Source organism: Centroberyx affinis, unplaced genomic scaffold, assembly GCF_046629955.1.
Source record: "Centroberyx affinis isolate AG114_WGS23_722 - 3 ecotype Tasmania unplaced genomic scaffold, CSIRO-AGI_Caff_v1 ptg000290l_1, whole genome shotgun sequence".
NCBI classification, from domain to species: domain Eukaryota; kingdom Metazoa; phylum Chordata; class Actinopteri; order Beryciformes; family Berycidae; genus Centroberyx; species Centroberyx affinis.
The window spans coordinates 265,001-289,834 of NW_027278969.1; the positions used below are offsets into that span (position 1 = coordinate 265,001).

The 24,834-nt window shown below is 39.8% G+C and overlaps 1 protein-coding gene across 1 annotated transcript in view; it reads left to right on the plus strand.

Annotated features, from left to right (window-relative positions):
* The window catches only part of ptprk (protein tyrosine phosphatase receptor type K), a 106,310-nt gene that overhangs the window by 73,338 nt on the left and 8,138 nt on the right, over window positions 1–24,834 (plus strand). The window contains exons 12-29 of the mRNA XM_071514817.1: window positions 112–231; window positions 718–827; window positions 1,361–1,562; window positions 1,862–1,967; window positions 3,010–3,082; window positions 3,304–3,426; window positions 3,851–3,925; window positions 4,223–4,259; window positions 9,068–9,203; window positions 13,358–13,387; window positions 15,922–16,082; window positions 19,746–19,933; window positions 20,529–20,616; window positions 21,038–21,114; window positions 22,841–22,877; window positions 23,065–23,162; window positions 23,634–23,750; window positions 23,920–24,074. Coding sequence (XP_071370918.1) covers window positions 112–231; window positions 718–827; window positions 1,361–1,562; window positions 1,862–1,967; window positions 3,010–3,082; window positions 3,304–3,426; window positions 3,851–3,925; window positions 4,223–4,259; window positions 9,068–9,203; window positions 13,358–13,387; window positions 15,922–16,082; window positions 19,746–19,933; window positions 20,529–20,616; window positions 21,038–21,114; window positions 22,841–22,877; window positions 23,065–23,162; window positions 23,634–23,750; window positions 23,920–24,074 — 1,933 coding nt within the window. The remainder of the gene's footprint in view (window positions 1–111; window positions 232–717; window positions 828–1,360; window positions 1,563–1,861; window positions 1,968–3,009; window positions 3,083–3,303; window positions 3,427–3,850; window positions 3,926–4,222; window positions 4,260–9,067; window positions 9,204–13,357; window positions 13,388–15,921; window positions 16,083–19,745; window positions 19,934–20,528; window positions 20,617–21,037; window positions 21,115–22,840; window positions 22,878–23,064; window positions 23,163–23,633; window positions 23,751–23,919; window positions 24,075–24,834) is intronic.

Below are 24,834 nucleotides of genomic sequence, written 5' to 3' on the forward strand. Positions count from 1 at the left end.
ATTAGCAATATCATATATTGTCCTCTTCATGCAGCCCTAATAACAATAGTTACCAACAGATTAAACATCATATTTGACAATAACGATTTTTTTTTTGTTTTATTAATTCAGCACCCCGCCACCTGGTGGGCAACCTGCCACCCTACACCAACGTCAGTCTGAAGATGATTCTCACCAATCCAGAGGGACGGAAGGAGAGTGACGAGACTGTCATACAAACTGATGAGGATGGTGCGATACACAACACACTCTCATACACACATTTTCACACACACACACACACACACACACACACACAGTATATAAACACATACAAATAGACACACCCTAACACTTAGCAACTATCAGTTATTTTCAGTATTGATTAATCTATCAAGTATTTTTTTGATTAATCATTTAGTCTATAAAATGTCTCAAATAATAACAAATGCTCATTACAAGTTACCAGAACCCAAAGTGTTTCTTAAAATTACAAAAAAATCCCAGTGTTAATTTTATAATGATATGAAACAGAGAAAAAGCAAGAAAATCTTTCTTAGCACTAACCCAAATCTTAGCACTAACCCATCGAAATTATAAACGTTTAATTTTCCGTCAATCAGTTAATCAACTTATCATTTCAGCACTAATGCTACTGTTGATTTTACGACACTGTATAACATTGTGTGTGTGTGGGTGTGTGTGTGTGTGTGTGTGTGTGTGTGTGTGTGTTAACAGTTCCAGGCCCAGTTCCCAGTCAGTCAGTAAGAGCCACTCCATTTGAAGACAGAATCCTCCTGTACTGGAAGGAACCAGCTGAACCCAATGGAGTTATCATACAATATGAGGTATTATTATTAGCAGTAGTAGTAATCGGGTTAGTAGTAGTGGTGGTATTTGTAGTAGTTGTTGTATTAGTAGAGCTATGCAGTATAGAGAAGGGAAATGGGCATGACTCTACAAGGTCTGGCCTTCAAAATGTTTGATTTTTTAATAAAATATAGCAGCCACATTTATCAATATGCCTCCACTCTCTGGACCTCTTTCCATCCCAGGAGCAGCACCTCACATCTTGAGGACATGATGTATATTTGTGTTATAGCAGTTTTCAAATTATTTATTGATTTGATAAAATCATGAGTGAAAAATGAGGCCTCTCTGATGTCTGATTTTCACCAATGTCATGTCTTATCCCAAAATATGCCAACAAGACCTTGAGAATCATTAAAGAGTCCTTAAATTTGATATCCAAGAGAGCATAGGCATCTTCATACTTTGGATAATCCTAATCGCCTGTGATTACTAAACATACTGTTGCTTTCTTCACTGTAGATTCTGAATGTCAGTAAAAGCATGATTCTCCATCTCTGCTCCTCCACAGATCAGCTACAGCGGCGTGCGTTCGTTTGACCCCTCGGTGCCTCTCCAGCGGCCGGGACTCACGGTGTCTCTGCCCTCGAACGCCACCCATCACCTGTTCTCCCAGCTCCACCCGGGTGTCACCTACCAGCTCTCAATACGAGCATCCACCTCCAAAGGGTTCGGACCTGCAACCACACTCAATGTGACTACTAATATTTCAGGTAAAAATAAAGGTTTAATAATAAGTTTCAATGTTACAAATATTTATTCATCTGTTACTTTATGGTATACTAGTTAGATCAACATTGCTTTGCTGTTATTTACATTTCACTGTTAGCTTGCAGGGTGATCCATGTAATACAGACACACATATTCTTGATCTGTGTCTTTTTCAAACACACACACACTGCCACTCTCTTTGTCTCTTCCTCTCTCTGATTGTAATGTTGTATGTCTTCAAATTCAATTCTCTCTCTCTCTCTCTCTCTCTCTCTCTCTCTCTCTCTCTCTCTCTCTCCAGCCCCGACATTAGAAGAGTATGATGGGTCAGAGGCCTTTCTGAATGAAACGGCGACAACCATCACTGTCCTGCTCAAACCTGCCCAGGCTAAAGGAGCACCTATAAGGTATACATACATACATACATACATACATATAGGCAGACATGTTCATATAGACACGTATACACGCAGTCAGGCCCACAGATTTTTCTGTTGTGTGTGTGGGCGGGGGGTGGGGGGTGGAGTGGGGATGAGGGGGGTGGAGTGGGCGTGTGGGTTGGGAGCGTCTGCGTCCATCTGTACTAACATTCTGGCAGACCTGAGGAAGAGGAGGGGGGGGAGGGGGTGTTGGAACAGGAGGGGCAGAGGAACAGGAGGCAGGAGGTGGCAGGAGTTGCAGGAGCCGTCTGTCAATCTACCGCATCTCCATATCTATTTACCTCTTTCACAAGCCACGTCTCAGTTGTCTGAAGGCTAAAAAATCCTCCTTTAACGTGTGTCCCCCCCCCCCCCCCCCCCCCCCCCCGTGATCTGCATCGTCCCCCTCATGACTAAAGTGGATTTAATAGGTGAGATCAATGAGGAATGATAGCATTCACCCGGATTCACTCGCACAGTCTTTTTCATAGAAGGATTGTTGTTCTGTGCTGCTTCAGTGCTTACCAGACAATAGAAGGAGGAGCTGAATCCTCAGTATTCTCTTATGTTAACGTCTATTCGTGACTTTTGTTGCACCAACTTGTTTTTGGCTAGGGTCCGTGTCTCTCATTTTGTGCATCACATGTAATTGGTTCATGCAATTGTCACTAAAGCAATCCTGAAGACATAAAATATCAGTTGGCTCTTCTTGCAAGTTTAATTGTGAGCATTACAGTAGTGGAGCTTGAGGTTGTATCAGTGCAATCAGCTATTATGCTAAATATTCCAACCATGTTATTGTCTATGAGTAACATGAAGTCAGAGATCTTCTTTTACCCGTGTATATAATGTTTGCTGTCCAAAAATTGGTTTATGAAAATAAAATTAGCAAGCCCACACAAACATAACTACGCAGTCTATGTACGAAGTATAACTAAGAAATACAAACCTGTTTTTATTCAGAAATCTGTTAATACCTATATATTAAGTAATACTAGATTTGCATAATTAATAAAATTTTTTACTTCAGTGCATACCAGATTGTGGTGGAGGAAGTGAATCCTCAACGTTCACGTCGCCAAGCCTCCTCTGACTGCTACCAGGTGATTATTATATATACATATATCTGTTTACTTATAATGTATGTGAAGAGTTTCATTCCAAAATAAGATATTCACCATTTGACACCTCGGACCATCGGACACCTACTCTTACAAAATGAACTTTCTATTTGAGTAAGAAAAACAAAAACTTTTCATTGTTTTCAGACAGGTGCCTAGACACATAGACAGTTTATTTTCGATCTAACTATCCTGTTCCCCAGGTCCCCGTTTCCTACCACAGTGCATCTAGTGGTGGATCTCCATATTACTATGCAGCCCAGCTGTCCCCCAGCAACCTGCCAGAGCCGCTCCCCTTCACCGTGGGAGACAACAGGACCTATCAGGCAAGCCTTTTCATCTGGACAACATATTTTGTACACAGTGTAACAAAAATGTCGACTGAAAAGAAAAAATAAATATAGCATTGTGCTGGAGAGGACAACAGCCAGAGGCTTATGAGTGAGACCTCTTCTTTAAAGTAAATCAAATGAAAAACACAGTAAACTATAATAATTGTATAATAAAAATACAGAAGCATAGCATACAATACAATATGACAAAAGAAGATAAACACTAAAGTGAAACTAAGTTTGAGTTAACTTGGTTGTTCTAAGATATACAAGTGGCTCAAGTTTGGCAGATTAGCTACAAAAACTGTAAATTCTTAAACATGGTTAAACATGTAACCAAACATAACATTGTAATTAAAAGCTGACTCAACATTTTGCCTCGTATTCAGCTTTTGATCACCTCCCTTCTCCTCCCCAGGGTTTCTGGAATCCTCCGCTGGCTCCAAGAAAGAACTACAACATCTACCTTCAAGCTGTTAGCAGTACAGAAAGGGTAAATAATCATTTATTCAGATATAAAGATATCAAGTATACTGTACCACATACCTTCTAAAACTACAACATATCCTTGCAGGCTATTAGATGTCCTGAAAGGCTACCATTTCAGTGCATGGCCTATCTGTCTTTGTCTTTTTGTCCCCCTCTTTGCCTTTCAACACCCACCCCCCTCATATTTTGTTACCTATACAGTATACATTAGACAAATTCACATTCTCTTGAGTATTGCTATAGTGTGTCGTATGTTGACATGGGACTCAGCTATTCCTGTTTCTTTGTCTTTTCTCTTTAGGAGACTAAGACGCAGTGTCTGAGGCTGGCTACTAAAGGTGAGAACACACTATCACTGTCTATACCACTTTCTGCCAAAAACGGCACTGGGCCAGCGTTAACTTGACAAACACATGCAGCTCAGATGGCAAGATTTAAAATGGCCCAGTAGAAAATGTGTTTTCATAATTAGAGAAAACATTTGTAAAGTACATGTATGATTGTTTTTTCCTCTCCTGGGATGTCAGTATCACTAATGATTATAATTTAGATTTTTATTTATCATGGTTCCTGGTTAGCCCTGTTTATCTTCTGCTGTTATTGTCAAATGAATGCTGACGGTCCATGAATGATTGTTATTAATCTGATATTCATCATCTGTTTTTCCTGCACGTTATCTAAGAAGGTTTGTTATGACTGATGTTAGAGATTGCTTTGATAGAAAACTCTTTTAATAATCTGATCAACCCTTTAACCCTGTGTGTGTGCATGTGTGTGTGTGCGTGTGTGTGTGTGTTTATGTGTTAGAGAAAAGATATGTGTGTGATATTGTGTGTGTGCATGCTAGAAAGAGAAAATGTGTGTGTGTTTATGTGTGTGTGTATCTAGACTCTGCATGCGTACACACACACGGAGTCTAAATGTCATGTTTTTACTAGAAGCCATATGCTGATGGATTATCAGACTGGCTCTAAGTGGTGTGGATGTAATCCCCGGGCAGCCACACACACACACACACACACACACACACACACACACACACTGTTTTGAGGAAAGATTTTTAGAAATGCGACTGATGGATCAGAGTCATTTAGCTGTGTGGAGTACGAACTAGGATAAATAGAAAATGCATATCCACATTCTCAACAAAATCATCATTCTTATACAATCATTTGGCTGGTCACGTAGAACTAGAATGGATAGAAAGGACATTAAAGTGTTTATTTGGCTGGCAACATAGCAGTACAGAAAGGGTAAATAATCATTTATTCAGATATAAAGATATCAAGTATACTGTACCACATACCTTCTAAAACTACAACATATCCTAGCAGGTTATTAGATGTCCTGAAAGGCTACCATTTCAGTGCATGGCCTATTTAGAATATGGATACAGAGGACATTTGAATGGTGAAAAGTGGTACACCCACTTAATGGGAGTTAATTGGACTTAAAATGGAATGAAATAGTGCATACTCATAAGATAAAGTCTGATTTCTATGCTCTTCAGACAGTTCCAAGATCAGTGGCTAAGATCAATATGACCAAGACATGTCGTCAGCATGTAGACTACCTGGAAATTGTTTCTGTGTGATAGATCAAAGAGCAACGAGTTTGTGTTGAGTGCTCGTGAGATGTCATGTTTCTGCTCTAAAATCAGAAAAACTGTGGGAAATGAGTGAATTTCCAGTGTCATTATAGTTTAAGAATTCCTGGTAGTTGTGGTTATTAGAGCAGGTGGTTTGTTCGCTAAAGGCTGCTAGAGAAGATGACACTCTGTCTGTCCTTCTAGCCTGAGGAGATGGAGGCCTGAGTGAAGCTAAAAGACTCTAGAGAGGATTTTAGGTTTTTTAATAAGGGAGAAGGACACACTAATGGACAGAGGTCAGCCAGGGCTTGCTCGCTGTCTCCCTCTCCCTCTCTCTCTGTGCTGTGTGTGTGTGTGTGTGTATGTGCGCCCATGCGTGTGTCCGGGAGGGGGGATTAAGTGGTGGTGGTCTTATTAGGTCATCTGGGGTATTGTGTATTGTCATTGCTGCCTTAGGGTGTGTGTGTGTCAGAAAGCGAGAGTGTTAGTGTCCTGACCTGGATAATTTTTACCGACATTAAGAGCTACTGCAGACATTAAGAGGTCAGGCTCAGGACCCTTAAAGGATAATTTATGGTTGATATTTATGGTCAAATGGAATTCATGATGTTCTCTGCCATTAGCCACGAAATGGGCAAAGTTTTACCACCACTAATGCTGAATGATTTGGAGTCATAGGGACCAAAACAACATGTTTAAAATTTTAGATCCTCATTTAACATAAAAGAAAGAGTTGATGGTGGTTGAAGTTTTTGTTTGTTTGTTTATTTGTTTTTTGAAGCTGATTTGACCAAGAATTATATAACAGAATACATAACATATTGTATAACTCCTATTGAGCTCAGCTATAGCAGGCCCACCCAAAGTAGGACTCATGGGACTATATATAGGTTCTACTCTGATTCCACTATGTTTGGTCTATGTGTGGACTTCTAGTTTAAATACATCTAGACAGTGAATCTGAGATTACAAGGTTTTTTCAAAAGTATATTCACAATAAAGCATCTTAAGCTGTTATCTATATGTTATACTATTCAGAAATCAGTGTTTAATAGGCTAGGGTCCAGTGTTCATGGAAAACCTGGAAAAGTCACAGGAATTATATTTTTTGGTTTCCACTACTAGAAATGTTATGGACATGTCATTGAAATAATAATAATAAATAATCGTTGTTTTGGCCATTTAAGTGTTTGCTGGAGCCATCAAGCTTGGCTGCTTGGCTGTAAATCCATCAATTTAAAGGAATAATATCCCAAATGAATTTCCTGAATACATAAATCCAGAGCGTAATCAAGAAAAGATCTGGGACATTCAAATCAGCTCCAAAAAAGCAAAATCTGAACACAAACAAAATAGTCATGGATGTTGATCAAATATGTGTAAGAACTCTACATAGGAATATTTTGGCCCATGACTCACTGCCCACATTACATTTATCTGTGTAGGACTTCAATCTGTGTCCTATGTCCTGGTGTAATGTTGTTGCATAATGAAATGGCAGCATCATTTAACAACAAAATAACACTGTGTAGGCAACTAATATCAAGACAGAGATAAAGAGAGAGAGAGAGATTATGTTTATCTTGTTGATATTTAGCATTAGAGATGGATTATTGTTTGATATTTATTGTATTATATTGAGTTGAGTAATGTGTGTGTATGTCTTTGTGTTAGATTATTTGGATTATCATAATACGTTATAATGTTCTTATGTTGCAGAATGGACTATTCTGGCGTTGTGAGATCAGATCACTAAGTAGAGCTGCTCCCACTGATGTTCTGTTATTGCCTTTTACACAGTATTTTAACTTAACACTACACAGGAGAAGCCATGGGAAACGATGTATCTCTGATGATAGTTAGCATTATTCTCATGAATAGCTTGTTGTCATTTTTGTGTAACTGTTGCTACCCTTGGTCTATGCCACCTGCTGTGAAATGTATTTTCATAGATAAGCTACTCGGTAGAAGCGACCGTTTTGGGTAGAAGCAATCCCTTGTGCTCAGTATTGGTCAGCTGTAGCTCACACAGGGATACATTTTAAATGTATCCCTGTTAAGAATATTAACAATATAGTGTTAGTCTCAGTGTTTCATGATGTGAGCTAAATAGGCACCGCAAACACAACTGTTGAATATATTTACATCATGTGTGACAGTTACCATGGCATTTGCACTGGCAATTTTCCAGCTTTGCTTTACACAGAATGTTTACCAGATCTGATTTTTACTAAGTCAAAAGGTGGGTCAGAGCAGGGGCAACTTAAACCTTTTTTGACTGACTTGTCATCTCCACATAGAATTTGTTTTCCGTATCAAAATTGCCAATTTCCCAGTACAGGCTTTTGGTAAAGACAGCTTTAGAGAATACAAACATAATTCCTGAGGCTGTTAGGTGGCATACTGTGCTTGCCTCGGGTGACACGGGGTTGTGCAGATACTCTAAAGGTATGCCAAGATTCTGCAAATAGCACTTGGGTAAAAATAAACAGCATGATAATGACAATGTATTTGCAGCAGTAACAGGTACACTCAGTGCACTCTCCCAAAAGATGGATTCTGAAACCGAAGATTTCCTGGATGGGCAGAAACAAATTGGCAATCTTTCTTGCCCTCTTCTTTGGCCCGATGTCATGCAGCTCCTTGACAATGACAATGTGGACAAACCAGACTGTGAAGGAACTTGTGAAGATAATTCATTTTAAACCTTTGATTGTGAGACTTTCGGTTTCTTCAGTTGCCAGCAGAAAAAACACTCTTTGTTGGACCTTTATGATTAAACAGGAGATGTCCTTGTTAGTGACAGCTCAGCTGCATGGAATGTATTTTAACTTGTCGCTTACAACGAATCTACTGGAATGTGTTTTACAGCTGGTTGCACACACATTTATTGCACTAGACGGTTATCAACTATTTTTTACATTGGTCAACAGCTTTTCCACATCAAGGCCGCGTAGGGTTTTGCAGGGCCACTTTAATCTCAGTACAAGAGCACCCCCCCACCTCAAGCAGCCGAAGCTTTCAGTACTCTACTGAGTGATATCTCAGCGCTTACAGCAAGAGGCGCCTGCATTTTTGCTTCCACTCCAGCAAACATCAGCTCTTTCAGAAAAATCTCACTGAGACTATAAACATAGAGGTAATGACCAATGATGTAAAAAATACTACCTCACACTTCTTTTTTACATTAATTTCAGAGTTTTATACCTCTGCAGTGGCTTCCAGACTTTGCCATTTTTCTTTGCTTCCCTAAGATTTTGAAGTCCTGCTGAGACATCATTTATCTGTCATTTGTCCCAGCATTTTTCAACTCCTCTTAAGTAACCACAAATGCATGGTGGTGAGATAACCTTTATTTTAATGATTAGGGCCACCAAAGCACTGGAGTCGGTGAATTTGTTGAAATGGATATCTAGTGAGGATACAAAATGACCTAATTTTAATGAGGTTTTTATTATTTTGTCCACTCCTAGGGATCAATCATTAATAATCTAAAAGTAAATTGATCTTATGTCAGAACCATAATATTGATGCTGATTTATTTTGATTCTGTTATAGGTGCTACAGAGGAGCCAGAAGTGATCCCTGATCCTGCTAAACAGACGGATCGGGTGGTGAAGATCGCCGGGATCAGTGCTGGAGTTCTAGTCTTTATACTGCTGGTGCTGGTAGCCATCCTATTGGTCAAGAAGAGGTGAGTGACAGCCTCTAACCACGCCCACTAAAGACCTGCACAGTCTTAATGAACGCTGAGTACAAATACATTCGTATTCACACACCAACACGCATGCAGACACAAACACGCATACACACACAAACAAGCACCTAAAGCCATTCTCTTGTTGTGTGTTGGTCCAGTATTTGCTGTAGTGTAGCTCCATCTTCCATCCATCCACCATAAAAGTTGATCTCCCTTCAGAACCAACTTGTTCAGTTCCTGAAGTTTGTTCTGTTTTGAAGGTACAAAATAGCTAAAGGGCCTGTTTTTCCCTAGATCCATGTTAAAATGTGGTTCAAAATAAGAAACTCCTGGCTGTTGTGCATTGTACTGTAGGAGAGATCTGAGATCATGTGGGTGTTTTTCCCTCAATAGTAGACGCATTGAATTAAACTGACAAAGCAACTAACTCTACAAGTCAGCTAAACACACAGAGCAACTGAGTCTTGACAGAAAGAGTGAGAGAGTAAGAAAGACAGACATGGAAAGAGAGAAAACAGAACATATTGCCTTTTATGATTCATTAGTTGAGGTGCAAAGCAACCCCATGTGGAGTAACAGATTACACACAGATTAGTAGCAGGATATACTACAGACACTAGAGTTTGAATAGCAGGGTTCGGCCTCTGCGGTGGTGTGTTAGTCTGGTGCAGGGCTCCACCATGTGGCGGCTAAACACATCGACAGTATGACGATGAAGACAGCCTGAACACTATACTGTAGCTGCATCTACCTGGGAACAAATCATCTGATTCTATCTTTTTGTGTGTAATAGATCAGTTTATTCATGGCTGTGGAAATGGGGAAAAATCAGATTCCACTGTTTGTCCCTGTTTAGACAGCCATGAGAAGATCAGATCATGGCGTACAAAGTCTTTTGGGGAATTCCAGCAGTGGACCATTCATACATACAGTATTTAACTAGAGGGATTGGCAGATCAACTGTGTTCCCTAAGATTGACAGTGAAAGATACATTATAGAATTTATTTGACCATGTAAATTTTGAGTATATTCAAATTTCCTCTTGAAGAGTTGAACCTGTAGATGGAAAATAAGGTGTGGAACTTTCCTAACCCATAATGCAAAATGCAGGCTCTTTTACATCAGTGTTTAGAAATTTTTCAAATGTAAACAAACCTTTTAAACCCTCAAAATACCTATGAAACTCTTAGCTGTCCTGGTCTGCCATCATTGTATCAAACCACTCAATTTCTAAGTGGGAATTCTAAAAGTGGTTTTAGTCCAATAAATCACTGTTAACAAAGCCAGTAGTCGGGCAACAGTGTTTCAGTAGGGGTCACAATGCTGTAAATATGGATTGTACTTTTAGCAATTAGGATTGATTAAATAATTAGATATGGGATTGGACACAATTCTACAACATCATCTGTGCCCTCCAGAGACCTGGAAGTCTCATGCTCATACATTATTTCTGAATTTGTCATGATATTCTGTTTGAATTCCAATTTTACAGTCTGGTATCATCATCATTGTACTGTAGAAACATTGTATCTCCAAACCGTTTCAGGAATGGAATGGAGAAAAAACTGGTTGGTTTTCCCATTTTCAGTTTTTTTTATTTTTTACATTTTTTAATCCATTATCAATAAGTTGGTTTGGTCACAGGTTCATGAGACATGTGGGACAATGCCGCTTGTCAAAGAAAACATTGGAGATGTGAGGTTTAAGCAGGACACTGTCAATATGATAATATTCCAATATACTGACTCTGGTGATGTTTTAATAATCCATTTCTACCTGAGTAGCTGTGAGCCTACATAAGAAGGTCAAATTAGCATGACTCCATACTGTCTAGTGTGTGTGTGTGTGTGTGTGTGTGTGTGTGTGTGTGTGTGTGTCGTCCATGCGTGCACATGTACACACATGCACACCATGTGTGTAATAGCTAACTATACTGAAAATGTCCGTATGACCTCTCAGTTAAAATCTGGTGTTCAGGGAACCTCATTGCCTTATTAAAAATAATGTAATAAGGAATTTGTTACTTTGCATATGTGAGACACATGCATGTCCTGCAAAAACCTCATATCAACTTTTTTCTTACCATTATGAAAAATTGTTTTGCAGAATTGAGGAAAAAAAGGTTGATTTGCCCATTACAAGACATGAAACATGTCCTTCATGTGGGAGACCAAGTCAGACCATGTATTGATCATATATTGTAATGTGTCCAAGATACATGATTACTGAAGATGTGCATCTCACCAGCGGGGTCAGAGCGTAACCAAGAAACCAGTCTCTCAATTATAGCCAATCATGGTCAAACTCAGCCAATTAAAAACAATTAGAGACATTAAGTCACTGTCAGTAATAGACTCTCGTTACCAGGCAACTTTCTTCTTCTGACTGTTGTCATGTGACCCCTCACCTCCGCATTTTATTCTAATTCTCATAATTAATTCCTACAATCCAGTATTGCTGCTTTTAGTGTGAAAGTGTTCATGTGAAAGATAACCCCAGGGCCTGGGCTGAGAGTGTAGAGTGTAGAAACCTTATCGACTGCAGAGCAGAGCACTGACTATTTCACTGGGTGCTAACCTCTGTGATACTGGGCTGGCCTTAGTGAAGACATGTACCTGTCCATCCAGGATTTCAGTTTTTTGAGAACAAGAAGCCATGTATTGGTGGTGTTTTTTTAAGAAAAAAATGTAAGGCAATATGTGGTGTCTTTATATTTTTAGGAAACAAATCAAGGACTGATGACATCTGTGAGTCATGATCTTCTTGTCAATAAGTGATTTGATTAGACTATTAATAGCTTTAATATTGCAATAATTAAAAAGAAATGTGGTCCTTGCAGTCTGTCATATTGTAGTCCTAATTTTTAAAGGATGAGAAAGAAAGCAGTCCAAGTAGAAAGCCCTTGCAATATTTGCAGGGAAGTGTTCGACTACTGTGTTGAGAACAGTTTTCTGGAGGGACTGGTTGAAAGTTATTTTACATTATATCAACATATTTAGGTAGGAGAACATTTTTAAGTCGTGACAAACCTGAGTTGTGACTGTTTTGGTTTTTTGACTCACAACATTTTTAGTTTGGTTTATGAGAACATCTGAGGTTGAGGAGTAACAACCATCGATCAACTCATGACAGCTGTTTCCGGCTGAGAAAACTTAATTGCATATCTCTGCATGGGACAGAAGTTTGCCTTTGAGCTACTAATAGTGAGTTCTAAAAAACTGGTTTGAGTTGGAACTGTATTTTTATTTTGAGTTATGGCAACATAATCATGTTGAGCTATAAAAAATAAAGGTTGACATCTGACATTTTTAGGTTGATTTGTAACAAAATGGTATGACTGCTGTGACATCTCATTTATGTGTAGCATTCTGGGAAAATGTTTTGGGTTTTATCAAAAGATTTATTTTAAGTTATGTCAATATTTAGAGGTTTAGGTTCTGTCGACATCATTAGGTAGTTTTCTATTGCATGAAGGGTTCTGGGGAGATCAATCTTCATTTTCATTGAACTTTTACAACTTTAGACAATACTGCATCTTTAAAATGGTGGGACATGATGACATCGCAATGACATCATGCTTGTTTTACAGGAAGTGAGCTGCCTGCTGTTTTAGATTGGACAGCTGTGTGTCAGTTTTGACAAAATGTTTAATATCCATAGGAGTGATGAAAGGTGATTGGCTAATCGTAGCTAAATCTCTAAACAGGGCCATTCAGTTACAGTAGAAGGCAGCTTTAAAGGATTTTAAATGCATGAATACTTTAAATATCCTAAATACTTCCAGAAGTAAAGACTGCGAAGTGAAAGACTTGCATGTTGATAAGTTTATATAGATAGTTCCTTGTTATTTAAGTAATAATTTCATAAATCTTATAAATTATTCTGCTAGGTTTTATATTGTAGTTTTCATAGTTGTTTATGATAGTATTTAGCTTTAGACTTGAGATTTTTATTTTTCTAAAGAAATAGCCCATACTAACAATAACAACCCCTTGCATGACCCTCAAGTTGTAGCCAAAGCAATCAAGGAGTGTTTTTTTTTCTGTTTCTGTTGTTGCTGGTCGTGACAGGACAAGAAATGTCCTAATTTGCATATTCATGACCCTTGTGTCTCATTCTTTGCTTTCTGATTGGCTCACAACCCCAGGAGGACCTACTATTCATACTCTTATTACCTGTAAGTAAACAACCAATCAACAATCAGCTCACCCAGCTGCTGTTATCTTATTGGGCGAATTAGTGGCTAGTTGTTGTTATTTTTAAAGATGCAGTATACTTTTTTCAAGACAAAACACATTTTCAACTCTGATCAACCAGCCAAAGCCATCCTCATTGACGCCTAGCCAGGGTGGGGGTCAATTCACTTTCATTTCAATCAAATCAGGATTCAGTGGATTCTTTCCTTCAAACATTCAAATATGGAAAGCTCTAATTTCTTTTTATTATTTTCTTCTTCCAGTCTTCGAAATATTGAAAATGTTTTGCAGGAGAAGGTTGTCATATTATCCGACATAATAAGAAATAACCAACAGTGCGTGCTGAATCGTTAGCAAATTGAATGTCAGATTCTATTTACATGCTGAAGTGATTGAACTGAAAGTGAATTAACCTCGGCCCCGGTGTCCTCTACATGCTCCAAAGTTGCTCTGAAGCAGGCTTATATAGGGCAAAGTTGGCCGTAATGGGCCAAAGCAGAACCAAGCAGGCCAAAGTGGGACGGCACAGGCCCAAGCGTGTTATTTGAAAAAAGAATGCTGCACTTGTGACCTGTAGCTCTTTGTGTGCATGTAGTCATGTGATCATCCATCCGCCCATCAACTCACAGGTACCATGGTAACTCTGCTACACATGCTCAATGTCTCTTTCCTATTGGTGGATCGGAAGCAGTTTGCTTCCTGTTTGGGGTACATGGCTTCTTATTTGGTTTAGTTTATTCTTAAGATGGTTCTTCTTCTGTGGTGGTGTAGACAGTTGCCTCTGTCTCTCTCTCTTTCTCTCTGTGTCTCTCTGTCTCTCTCTCTCTCTCTCTCTCTCTCTCTCTCTCTCTCTCTCTCTCTCTATCCCTCTCTCATATAAGTAGGTATGTAATATATACCTACTTCTCACATATTTTCTCTCTCTGCCACACACACACACACACACACACACACACACACACACACGACACACACAAACATACACTGCAGTATGGTGGCCTGGTCAGTGGATAAAGCTGTGTTCCTACTGAGTGTGTGAGTGTGTGTGTGTGTGTGTGTGTGTGGTCTTCGAGGTGGAGTTGGTGTATTTTGGGGTCAAGAGGTAAAACAAACAAGAAGTAAAGCATGCTTTCTGTGTGTCTGTCTGCTGGGACAAAGTCAGAGCCGTACATTTTATCAGTTTGGCAAATGTCAAAAAATTACTCTGCATTCACCAGATGTCATTACTCCCATCTGCGGGCATTTTGTGTCCCTCCTAGTGAGCATTTGTTTGAATCAATTTTGGGACACAAAATGCCATGCGTGTGAGCAACTCATTTTGAGCAAGCTCTGTATAAACATGGAGATTGGTTGCTTGCTCTGAGAGATGTTGGCCTAACTGGTGTACATCTATGGCTCTGGGTACAACTACAGTTCCTGCATGCTCCGTCATGCTCGAGGTTTAAAGTCCTCTATAATTATTTTCCTGGGAATTTACGGATTGCACATGCTGAGAGATTTCCATAGGCTGCTACTTAAAAGGATACCTTGACATTTAGATTTTTAGCCTGTTATTTTTCTTCACCAGTCACTGGTCCCATTATGGAGAACAGTTTGTGTATTTGCTCTTGGGAAACTGCTCCACTGTTTGACAACTGCCTCTGAAGAGAAATAACGGAATAAAATTCAAAATCAGGTATCCCTTGAAGATCCCTTTCCTCTTCCAAAAACCGGTGTCCCATACTCCCACAATACTGGACTGCACTATTCATGACATGACCTTAAGCCCTCCTCTCATATGATGGTAACTCCCCTGTGATACTATGGTTGGTAAATGGTTTTCCCTGGTTACTATAGGTCATAAGTCATTCCCCTACTATTGTTTATATGGGATTTTTCCTACCTTTGCTGTCGGATGAAAACCAAATATTTCTGATTTTGGTGTTTTTGTTTTCTTGAATTGAAAAAAAGTGAGTATGAGTCTACATTTTACTAAGTTTCATGATGCATAGGGCTTGTGAAACCCAATCACAAAAAATAACAGTCTCAATCTGAAAACAAGGCTTTTTTGAGGCTTTCATCTGACAGCAGCTCTGTGGTACCATGCTTAATAACAGGTTTTCCTTAATGCTAATTGTAGGTCACAGGTCATTTCCCCTGTTCTGCATTAGTTGCTATTTTCCCTATGCTCCTATAGCTGAGCCCACTGACTGATAGTTACGTTCTGTCATTTACAAACTCCCTCTCATCTCTCCTTCCTCACCTATTCTCTCCTCCCTTCTTCTCCTCTCTTTCCTACTTTTCTTCTTTTCTCCTTTTTTTTCTCGTCCTTGTTGGTTCTGACTCTGTCTAGGATCAGCAGCCTGCAGACTCCAGCCATGCTATTGTAACCAACCAGAGACATGATAGCACCTACCTCATATTTGAGCTATACTAGCTAAGGCCAAGGCTAAGCGAGGCGGCGGTCTGCAGGCTAGCTGATGTGTGTGTACGCATGTGTGTGTTGTCTTACTTCATCTCTCTCTGCTCCCGACAGGAAACTGGCAAAGAAGCGCAAAGACGCCATCGGAACGACACGGCAGGAAATGACACACATGGTGAACGCCATGGATCGTAGCTATGCCGACCAGAGCACTCTCCATGGAGACGACCCCATGGCTGTGACCTTTATGGACTCTCACAACTACAACAACAGATGTAGGTTTATAAACTAGTTTCTTCTTATTGGTATTATTATTAGCAGAAGTAGTCGTATTGACCCTCATCAGCACCTCAACGACAGGACTGGAATGACTGAGCACATTGATGAATGTGTGAACCTGGAATATAATATTCTATTCTGTTCTATTCTATTCTATTCTGTTCTAACACATCAACTTACTAAAACCTCTAGGATTAGGGTTTTTTATTATCTATTTTCTATTGTGTCTTCTCCGCTGAAGAGATTTTAGTTTCAAGATTCTGTAGGTGATCCCTAGATGTCGGGCCAGTCGACTCTGTCACCTGGCCTTTGGAATTAAAGCTCTAGCAGAAGTAGCTAGCTCACTGGTGTTAGCATGAGGGTTTGTCCTTTCCCCTCATGTTAACCTCCCGATTGGAGAAAGTGTTGTGTGTCAGAGGCCCTTTTCTGCTCCTCTTCCTATTTTGGGGAGCTTTTCAATTTTCCTGCCACCCATTTTTGGGTCTTAACCCATAGCTTAAGTAACACTGAAAATTAGACTGTTCCTCACCATGTTTCCTCCCACAGTGCCCAACGATCCTCTGGTGCCCACTGCTGTGTTAGGTGAGATCTCTGGCATGGCTAAAAATGTCACCCGTCGCCACCACCATACTGTAGCAATCACCCGTCATCGCCATTCCCGTCTACAGCCTTTGTGCTTGTAGCCCTGCCCAGTGTGTGTGTGTCTGTCAGTACATAGCCCCTGGTTTGTGTCCAAATGTGGTGATTAAGGCCACACCACTGTTATATTCTGCAGTGTCGTGTGCTTGTACCCCTACCATGTATGTTTGTGTAGGTGGGCTTACCAGAGCCATAGATAGTTTGGCTAGGTTGGAGTATTGGTACCATGATGTTGTCCCTTATCTAAAACTTAGAAGTGTTGGCAGTATATTTGTAATAAAGTCCTCCATAACATTACCAGGGTGAGGTACATGTGGCACATTGAAAGTGTATGTATGCAATGTGCCACATACACAACACTCTAAAGATCAGCTACAGTGACAGGTTGACAGAAATACAAAAAATAGATATTTAGAATTGGTTCACAGGTGATCAAAATGTATGTGTCCTGGATTGGAATATATGAGCATGGGATAAGTGTGTACTCAGCTCTGCCACCTAGACCCACCTCTCCATGTGTAACATGGCTGCTTCTGAAAACTCCAATAACCAAGCAGTTCATCTGTCACACTGTGTTTTCCTACGTGGTTTCCGTGTTTCCTACTGAGGTTTATTGATATTCCCCATAATTACGGTTTCATTCTCCCATTATTCTCCCTTAGAGACCTCATTATCTCAGTAGTTATGGGTTGTTTTCAGTCATGCCATGTTATGTCCCAAAAACGCTTAAAAGGAGGAAGACAGTTTGTCATATTGCCACTGCCAAATGGCTGTAGATGAAAACTGTGACATCCAGCAACAATGAACAATTATTTAGTGTCTAAAGCCCTGCTTCTGTGTGTTTGGCTCTAGAGCCTTTTCCCTGCGTTGGATCTAGAACCCTGCTTGAGTACCTACCATCTGTGTTTTTATAGAAATTATCCTCATTCCCTAGACATGTTTGGCTGTTGATGCCCCGATCTGAATGACTGAATTATGAAAGCTGTAGTGTTGCCAAGTTGGAGGTCGTGTTTATCTTTAGTTTAGCCTTAGTGTGACACTGTAGCATGATGTACAATTCTAACATGCCCTTAAGGCCAGTGTAACCCCCCACTATACACACACACACACACACACACATACACACACACACACACACACAACCCCACCAAAACTGTGTTAATTAACTTCCTGTTCCACTGCCTCTAATTTGGAGTGAAGGCTGCAGTTACTATCTGTCTCAGCCAATCACGTCACAGACTAGGAGGAAGTAACAGGAAGTAGTGAATGAAGAGGCAGTGTCGGGTCAGGTTTACTGTTAATTGGCCTGACGAGGGCTTAACAAACCTTTAACAATCTGTAATGAGCTAACATGTCCTCGGAGCAGAGAGAAGCATCAGCTGGATGAAATAAACAGTGTCAGTTAATAAACAGTGGTGAAGATGAAATCAGTCGGTTGTGCTGCAACCCCAAGCTAGTCCATTATTCAGCCTGTCAGTCTGTACATTACTCCTGCCAACTCACATTACCACACACAGCACATAAAGGTTCACCTGGACGTTCTGCAACAATTTGACCCCTTCATTATCTCAAATGTCTTTCACATTTCAGATCATCAGGAAACATTGGAAACAGTTTTAGTTTGCAATGTACTAGTTTCCAAAATGCAACAATTATTAGATGATAGTTGCTACTGGAATCATTACCTCATTATCTGTTTTTTCTTGTGTTAGAATATTTAATCAATGCAGATTTCAAAGATACACAGTAAAGAGAAACACCCACAAGTGCCAAGATTTATGTAGGTACTGTGTAACCAAACCCTGTACTTTGATGATTATGATCAGTATTCAAATTGCAAAAGGCTTGTATTCATCTAGTCAAAGTTTTTGTGTATATATCTTAAATTTACAGGGCCACATAGATGTTGGGTTGAAGTTTTAATAAAGAGTCATTCAACTTCTCCAAAAAGTAATGCCATACCACTGATTCAGGTCTTTATTCCATTTTTTTTAACTAATAGATTGAAATGAACCTTTAATCCAGGCAGTTACTGAATACACTGGTTGTACAAAGGCTGCTGTGGCAGATGATACCACTAGAGGGCATTGCAATAGATCCCCAGCATAGTGCAGCACTGCAGCTTATTTGAACCACTGTCCATCTGCTTGTGTGTATGTTTTATGTTGCCATTGTTTCTGGCAAAGTAGTTATTTGTTGTTAATTTGGTAGATTTCTGTTAGTTGTTGTGTCTGTTTGACACAACTGTTATCCTCAAGTAGCCATGGTTGTTGTTCTTATTGATGTTGTTGTTTTTGTTGGCTGTCAGTCATGCTCCAGTCACTTGCTGTGATGTCATCTACTGTATCTTTGGATCATCCATCATGTGTAAATCCTTTGAGCTCCTTGTAGACTGACCAAAGTAGTCCATTTAACTTTTAAGTCCATGTGTAGAATCTAACTAGCAAATCCACCCATCCTGCAGTCTGACTAAACCTCTGCTCTTCTTTCTTTCTGCTGCTTTGACCTGTAGTTCCAATCACTGGTGAGTATAGACAGAGGGAACAGACAGACAAACTATCTATCCGATGGTTTGTTTGTTTGGTTTGTGGAGAATGACGCATTTTCTTAAGGCGCTGGCTCTCATGCCATCTCTCTGGAGACCCACATTTTGAAAAGATTTTTCCTTGTTCCCCAAATTGTTTTGTTTGCTTTTGTGCAGGCAAATGTACCTAGCCAAATTGATGTTGTTTCTAAGCTACTAATCAATGAGTGTACATTATTTTACTCAGCCTACGTTAAATTTCAGGGCCTTGGGAAGCCTTTGACAGCATGATTTATCAGAACGGATCAGCTGTTCCTCCACAACAATTTTTGGGCCCATTTTAATCTTCCTGCAACTCAATTTTGGGTCCCAACGTGGACAATGAAAAATACTGCTTTCAGGGGATATAGAATGAAGTCATACACCCATGAATAAACAAACAAATAAATGAAATACTCAATAAATGACTGACCAGTATTTTCCACCCCTCTTACAGATGAGAACCACAGTGCCTCTGCAGCGGAGAACAGTAGGCTGCTGGATGTTCCTCGGTATCACTGTGAAGGAACTGAGTCTCCGTACCAGACAGGACAGCTCCACCCTGCTATCAGAGTGGCTGACCTCCTGCAGCACATCAACTTAATGAAAACGTCTGACAGCTACGGCTTCAAGGAGGAGTATGAAGTAAGATTTTTATTATTAATACTATTATTACTTGCAGTAGAGGCAGTAACAGTAGTGTTAGTAGTCTTATTGTGGTAACAGTAGCAGCAGCAGATGTATTAGTAGCAGTAGTATTAATGTTGTTGTTGGTAATAATAGTGAGGGAAATGTTTATACTTGTAGTGTAAACCTGACAGGACAACTATGCCCTGATACTGCGGTAGCTGATTTAGTGCAGCATATTAATCTAATATCTATGATTTTTCTATAATTATTTATGATTTTACATTACAAAGCATTTGGACAGTGATGCTTGGTTTAATGTTTTGGCCCTACCTTCATATGACACAATGACTATGAGGGTATTTTGTGCGTTATCGACTAAACAATCAAAGAATTGCAACCTTTTGTTCATGGTCTCCCTGATAGTGCAATGACTTCTAAACTGCAGTTTCTCCCCACTCATGTCCCCACGGAGTTCAGTAGGAAAACTAGTAGGGCGAAGCAATCATTTAAGTTATTCATGCAATTTTAAACTCTAAGCGGCAGCATGATTTTTAAGGCAGGACGATGTGTAATTCCTGTTATTATTTTTCGTCTGTTGTTGGTGTTACAGAGTTTCTTCGAAGGCCAGTCGGCCTCCTGGGACGTGGCCAAGAAGGAGCAGAACCGCACCAAGAACCGCTATGGGAACATCATAGCATGTAAGAACTCTACAACCCCAGGACTCTACACTAGAACCTATTCTAGAACACTAAAGCATCGCACCAAGAACCACTGATGACAGTATCATGGCATGAAAGAACCTTAGGGAAAAAAACTTTGAGCTTCTAAAAACATTTACCCCTAGATCCCTAACAGACAAGATATCAAGAGTAGAGATTGTTTTTTGTCCTGAAAGGAGTGTTTTGTGTGTCTGTTTATTTGTCAGTATGTCTGTTTCAGGTGAGCAATAGAAATAGATCCCTCCTCTAACTACATCAATGCCATTTACAACCTTAAAACGAATCATGTCTCTATTTCTGTCTCTCCTTGTCTCCCCCCCCCCATCTCTCTCTCTCTCTCGGTTTGTCTCTTGCTGTTGCTCTCTTCTCTCCCGCATTGTATTTCTGTCTCTTTCTTTAGATGACCATTCGAGGGTTATTCTCCAGCCCATTGAAGATGACCCCTCCTCTGACTACATCAACGCCAACTACATCGATGTAAGTGGAAACGCATCGAACGCTACTATTGGCTCCCAACGAAACCAACGAAACCACACCCCCTCGCTCGTATGTCAGGCCTCTATACCTTTATCGCGTCTACCAGTCATTCATCTTATCATTTTATGCATCCAGCCATCCCTAAAACACATCATGCACACATTTTTCTCATGTGTCAAGACTTCCATCTTCCTCCCCACTCTATCCATCCGTTCATCCATCCATCCTGAATTTGTCAAATCATCCACTCGCCTATTATACATTTACCCATTTATCCAAGACATCATGCATACAGCTAATAAGTATAGAATATAGAATATGTATAGAATAAGTATAGAGTAAGTCAACATTTGGAATCACCATCATTGCAACTTGCCTAGTAATAAAGAAGTACAATGAATAACCACACAACACTAAGAACTGTACAAAAGAGAGACATTGTTATTCTTAATATTCTCACTCTCTTGTAAGTCAGGGATTTTATCTTTCTCACACCTCTTCAAGCCATCCATCTTTCAACAGATCCATCCATTCCTCCATTTCATCTATATACCATCCATCATCCATTCATAGTTTTAGCTGTCGTCTATCCATTCACCTCTTCGTCCATTCACCTATCAATTCCTAACTCCATCTACCCATCTATCATCTATCCATCCATCCATCTTTTGCCATTTCCACTTCTCCACTCTCCTCTCACCTTTACAACAATTCGCTGCATGTCATTTTCTCACACTGTGCTGTTTTCAATGCTAATGCTGCTTTTAGCACGCCCTGCTGTATTACCATTAACTGCCATTAGAGCTGTTATATGCATGCTACCACTCACATTAACCTAGAACTAGGATGGATAGAGAGGACACGTCCTGGTGTATCAAGCTAATTTCCATTGGAAGTGTCCTTTCTATTCATTCTAACTCTAAGTTCCAGACCATGTTTTTTTTCTGCATGTCCTATTCAAACTCCCATTATGTCAATGCAACTTTTCTTTTTCTGATTGACACTCACTGACATTGTTGTGCTTTCTTTCTTTCTTTCTTTCTTTCTTTCTTTCTTTCTTTCTTCCACTCGTTCTTTCTGCCTGTGGCTTGGGCTGTAGATTTGGCTGTACAGGGATGTAAGTATCACTGTGGATTCTTTCACTCATCTCCCTCAACCATACTTCTGTTCATCTATAGATCTACCCTTACATCTGTCCTTACATGCATCCATCCATCCACCTGTCTGTCCATTTATGCTCTGCTGCATGAATGAGTCACTCCGTCTCTCCCTCCCTCCATCCTTTCATCCATCTCACTGCCCGCTGTATGTACGCATATAACCGTACTCCCTATTTTTGTCATGCTGCCATCAAGAAATCCTGTACATGCCTGACGGCTGTCATAGCACCCTGCACATTGGACAGTTGTCAAAGCAACAGGTATAAGTTGTCAAGGTGACAGGCAACAATAGTCCTATGTCATCCAGTAGGCAATGAGATTCAATATGTGACCTAGATATTTCTAAATACAGATGGGCTCTGTCATGTCTGGTGCTCTATCATAATCTCATTTTGTGAGTTGAGAGTTGAGAGCAAGCTAACAGATTTGTTTTTTTAACAATTGACTGTGGACAAGGGTCTCTATATTTTGCCTCTAATTGTAACATTTCACAAAGCGACACATACATTTTCATTGCATATTGAGTTGTTGGGGTTGCTGTTTCATGGTGCTGTATTGTCTTTCAGGGCTACCAGAGACCAAGTCACTACATCGCTACTCAGGGTAAGATACTGGGCACAATGTCATACACATGATTAAATACAAACTCTGTATAAATACTGTCACTGTCACCCAGGAGATATTTCTACACACACTCTCCTATAAAAGGTACAAGACACACACATCAAATTCTCTCACACTTGTGACCATACAATTGAATGTGTGTGTGTGTGTGTGTGCGTGTGTGTAGGTCCAGTTCATGAGACAGTCTATGACTTCTGGAGGATGGTGTGGCAGGAACAGTCAGCCTGCATCGTCATGGTAACCAATCTGGTGGAGGTTGGAAGGGTATGTTGTTCTTTTCCTCTATTCTGTACTGTGCTGTGCTGTTCTGCTATACAAGACTATTCCCAACACTTAACTTTGTTAATTTAAATTGATCATTATAAGTTGGTGCTTGCTGAAGCAAGCAGTTGGATAGCCAGATGGCAAATTTGTGAATGTCAGTGAAAATTCACATTTAAATAATATTCTTTAGTTAGCAAGTCAGCACGCTAATATATTCTTCAGTGTGTTGTTTGTGTTGGTGATTTAAATTTAAAAAAATATCAAAAAGATTTCAGCTAAATTGGTGTTTATGGAGAAAAAGTGGAACAGCCGGCCAGTACAAAGCATATATTATGCATCATATTATATTATTTTTCTGTTAGGTAAAGTGCTACAAATATTGGCCACTAGATGCAGGTGTTTGGAGATTTTTATTATATTACAGTCAGAACATTTGATTTAATTATATTTGTTACATTTTATTTTTAACAGGTAAAGTGCTATAAGTACTGGCCAGATGATGCAGAGGTGTATGGAGATTTCAAGGTGACCTTTGTGGAGGTGGAACCTCTGGCTGAATACGTGGTTCGGACGTTTACTTTGGAGAGGGTGAGGGAGCCCTTTTGTTCTTCCTTGTATCTGTGTTGCAGAAGCAGTTGTAAATACCTGAATGAATGGGCTTCTCAGCATGTATTCAATGAGTTGACCAGTTTAATGAAATATAAACTTGACAAGGTTCATGAAATATAACTAAAGGATCTCTTGTGTCTTTACTCAGCGTGGTTTCAACGAGTTGCGGGAGGTCAAGCAGTTCCACTTCACCGGCTGGCCTGACCACGGAGTTCCGTATCACGCCACGGGACTACTTTCCTTCATCCGCAGAGTCAAAATCTCCAATCCACCCTCTGCTGGGCCAATTGTGGTTCACTGCAGGTATATACAACCTATATGCTATACCACAAATGATTAACACAGACACACACATCATAAATATACAGTACATACTAGGGCTGGGCGATATGGACCAAAAATCATATCTCGGTATTTTTAGGCTGAATGACGATACACGATATATATCTCGGTATTTTCTACGAAGTGGGCTACATGTTCAGTTGTAAGTAGGGCTGGGCGATATGGACAAAATCAAATATCACAATATTTTTTACCAAATACCTCAATATCGATATTGACAAAATTGTAGGGATGACTATTGGTTTGCTTTCACAAAATATTTACACAATGAGATTTTTGATAAATAATCATCAGTAATGTGGATATAATGACTAAGTGGGTAAAGGCAAATAATAGAACAGCTAGAACAGTCTGGTAAGTTCAGAAAATGACATCACATTACTGTAATGCAGCCTTTAAAACCAGGAAAAGACACTTATGCCATATCACGATATTACGATATCCAAAATATAAGACGATATCTAGTCTCATATCACGATATCGATATAATATTGATATATCGCCCAGCCCTAGTACATACATATACAGAAGAGTCAAAACCTCAAGCCTGCCTAGTGCTGGACCTATAGTGGCACATACACAATTTGAACTCATTATCAACATCATCAGCATTTTCAGTAGAATGAGTTCCTGTTTTTCCCTCTGTCTCTCTCTGTCTCTCTTTCATTTCAATTCAATTCAGCTCATTTCACTCTCAAACGTTCTGTTTTGGCATGACTGG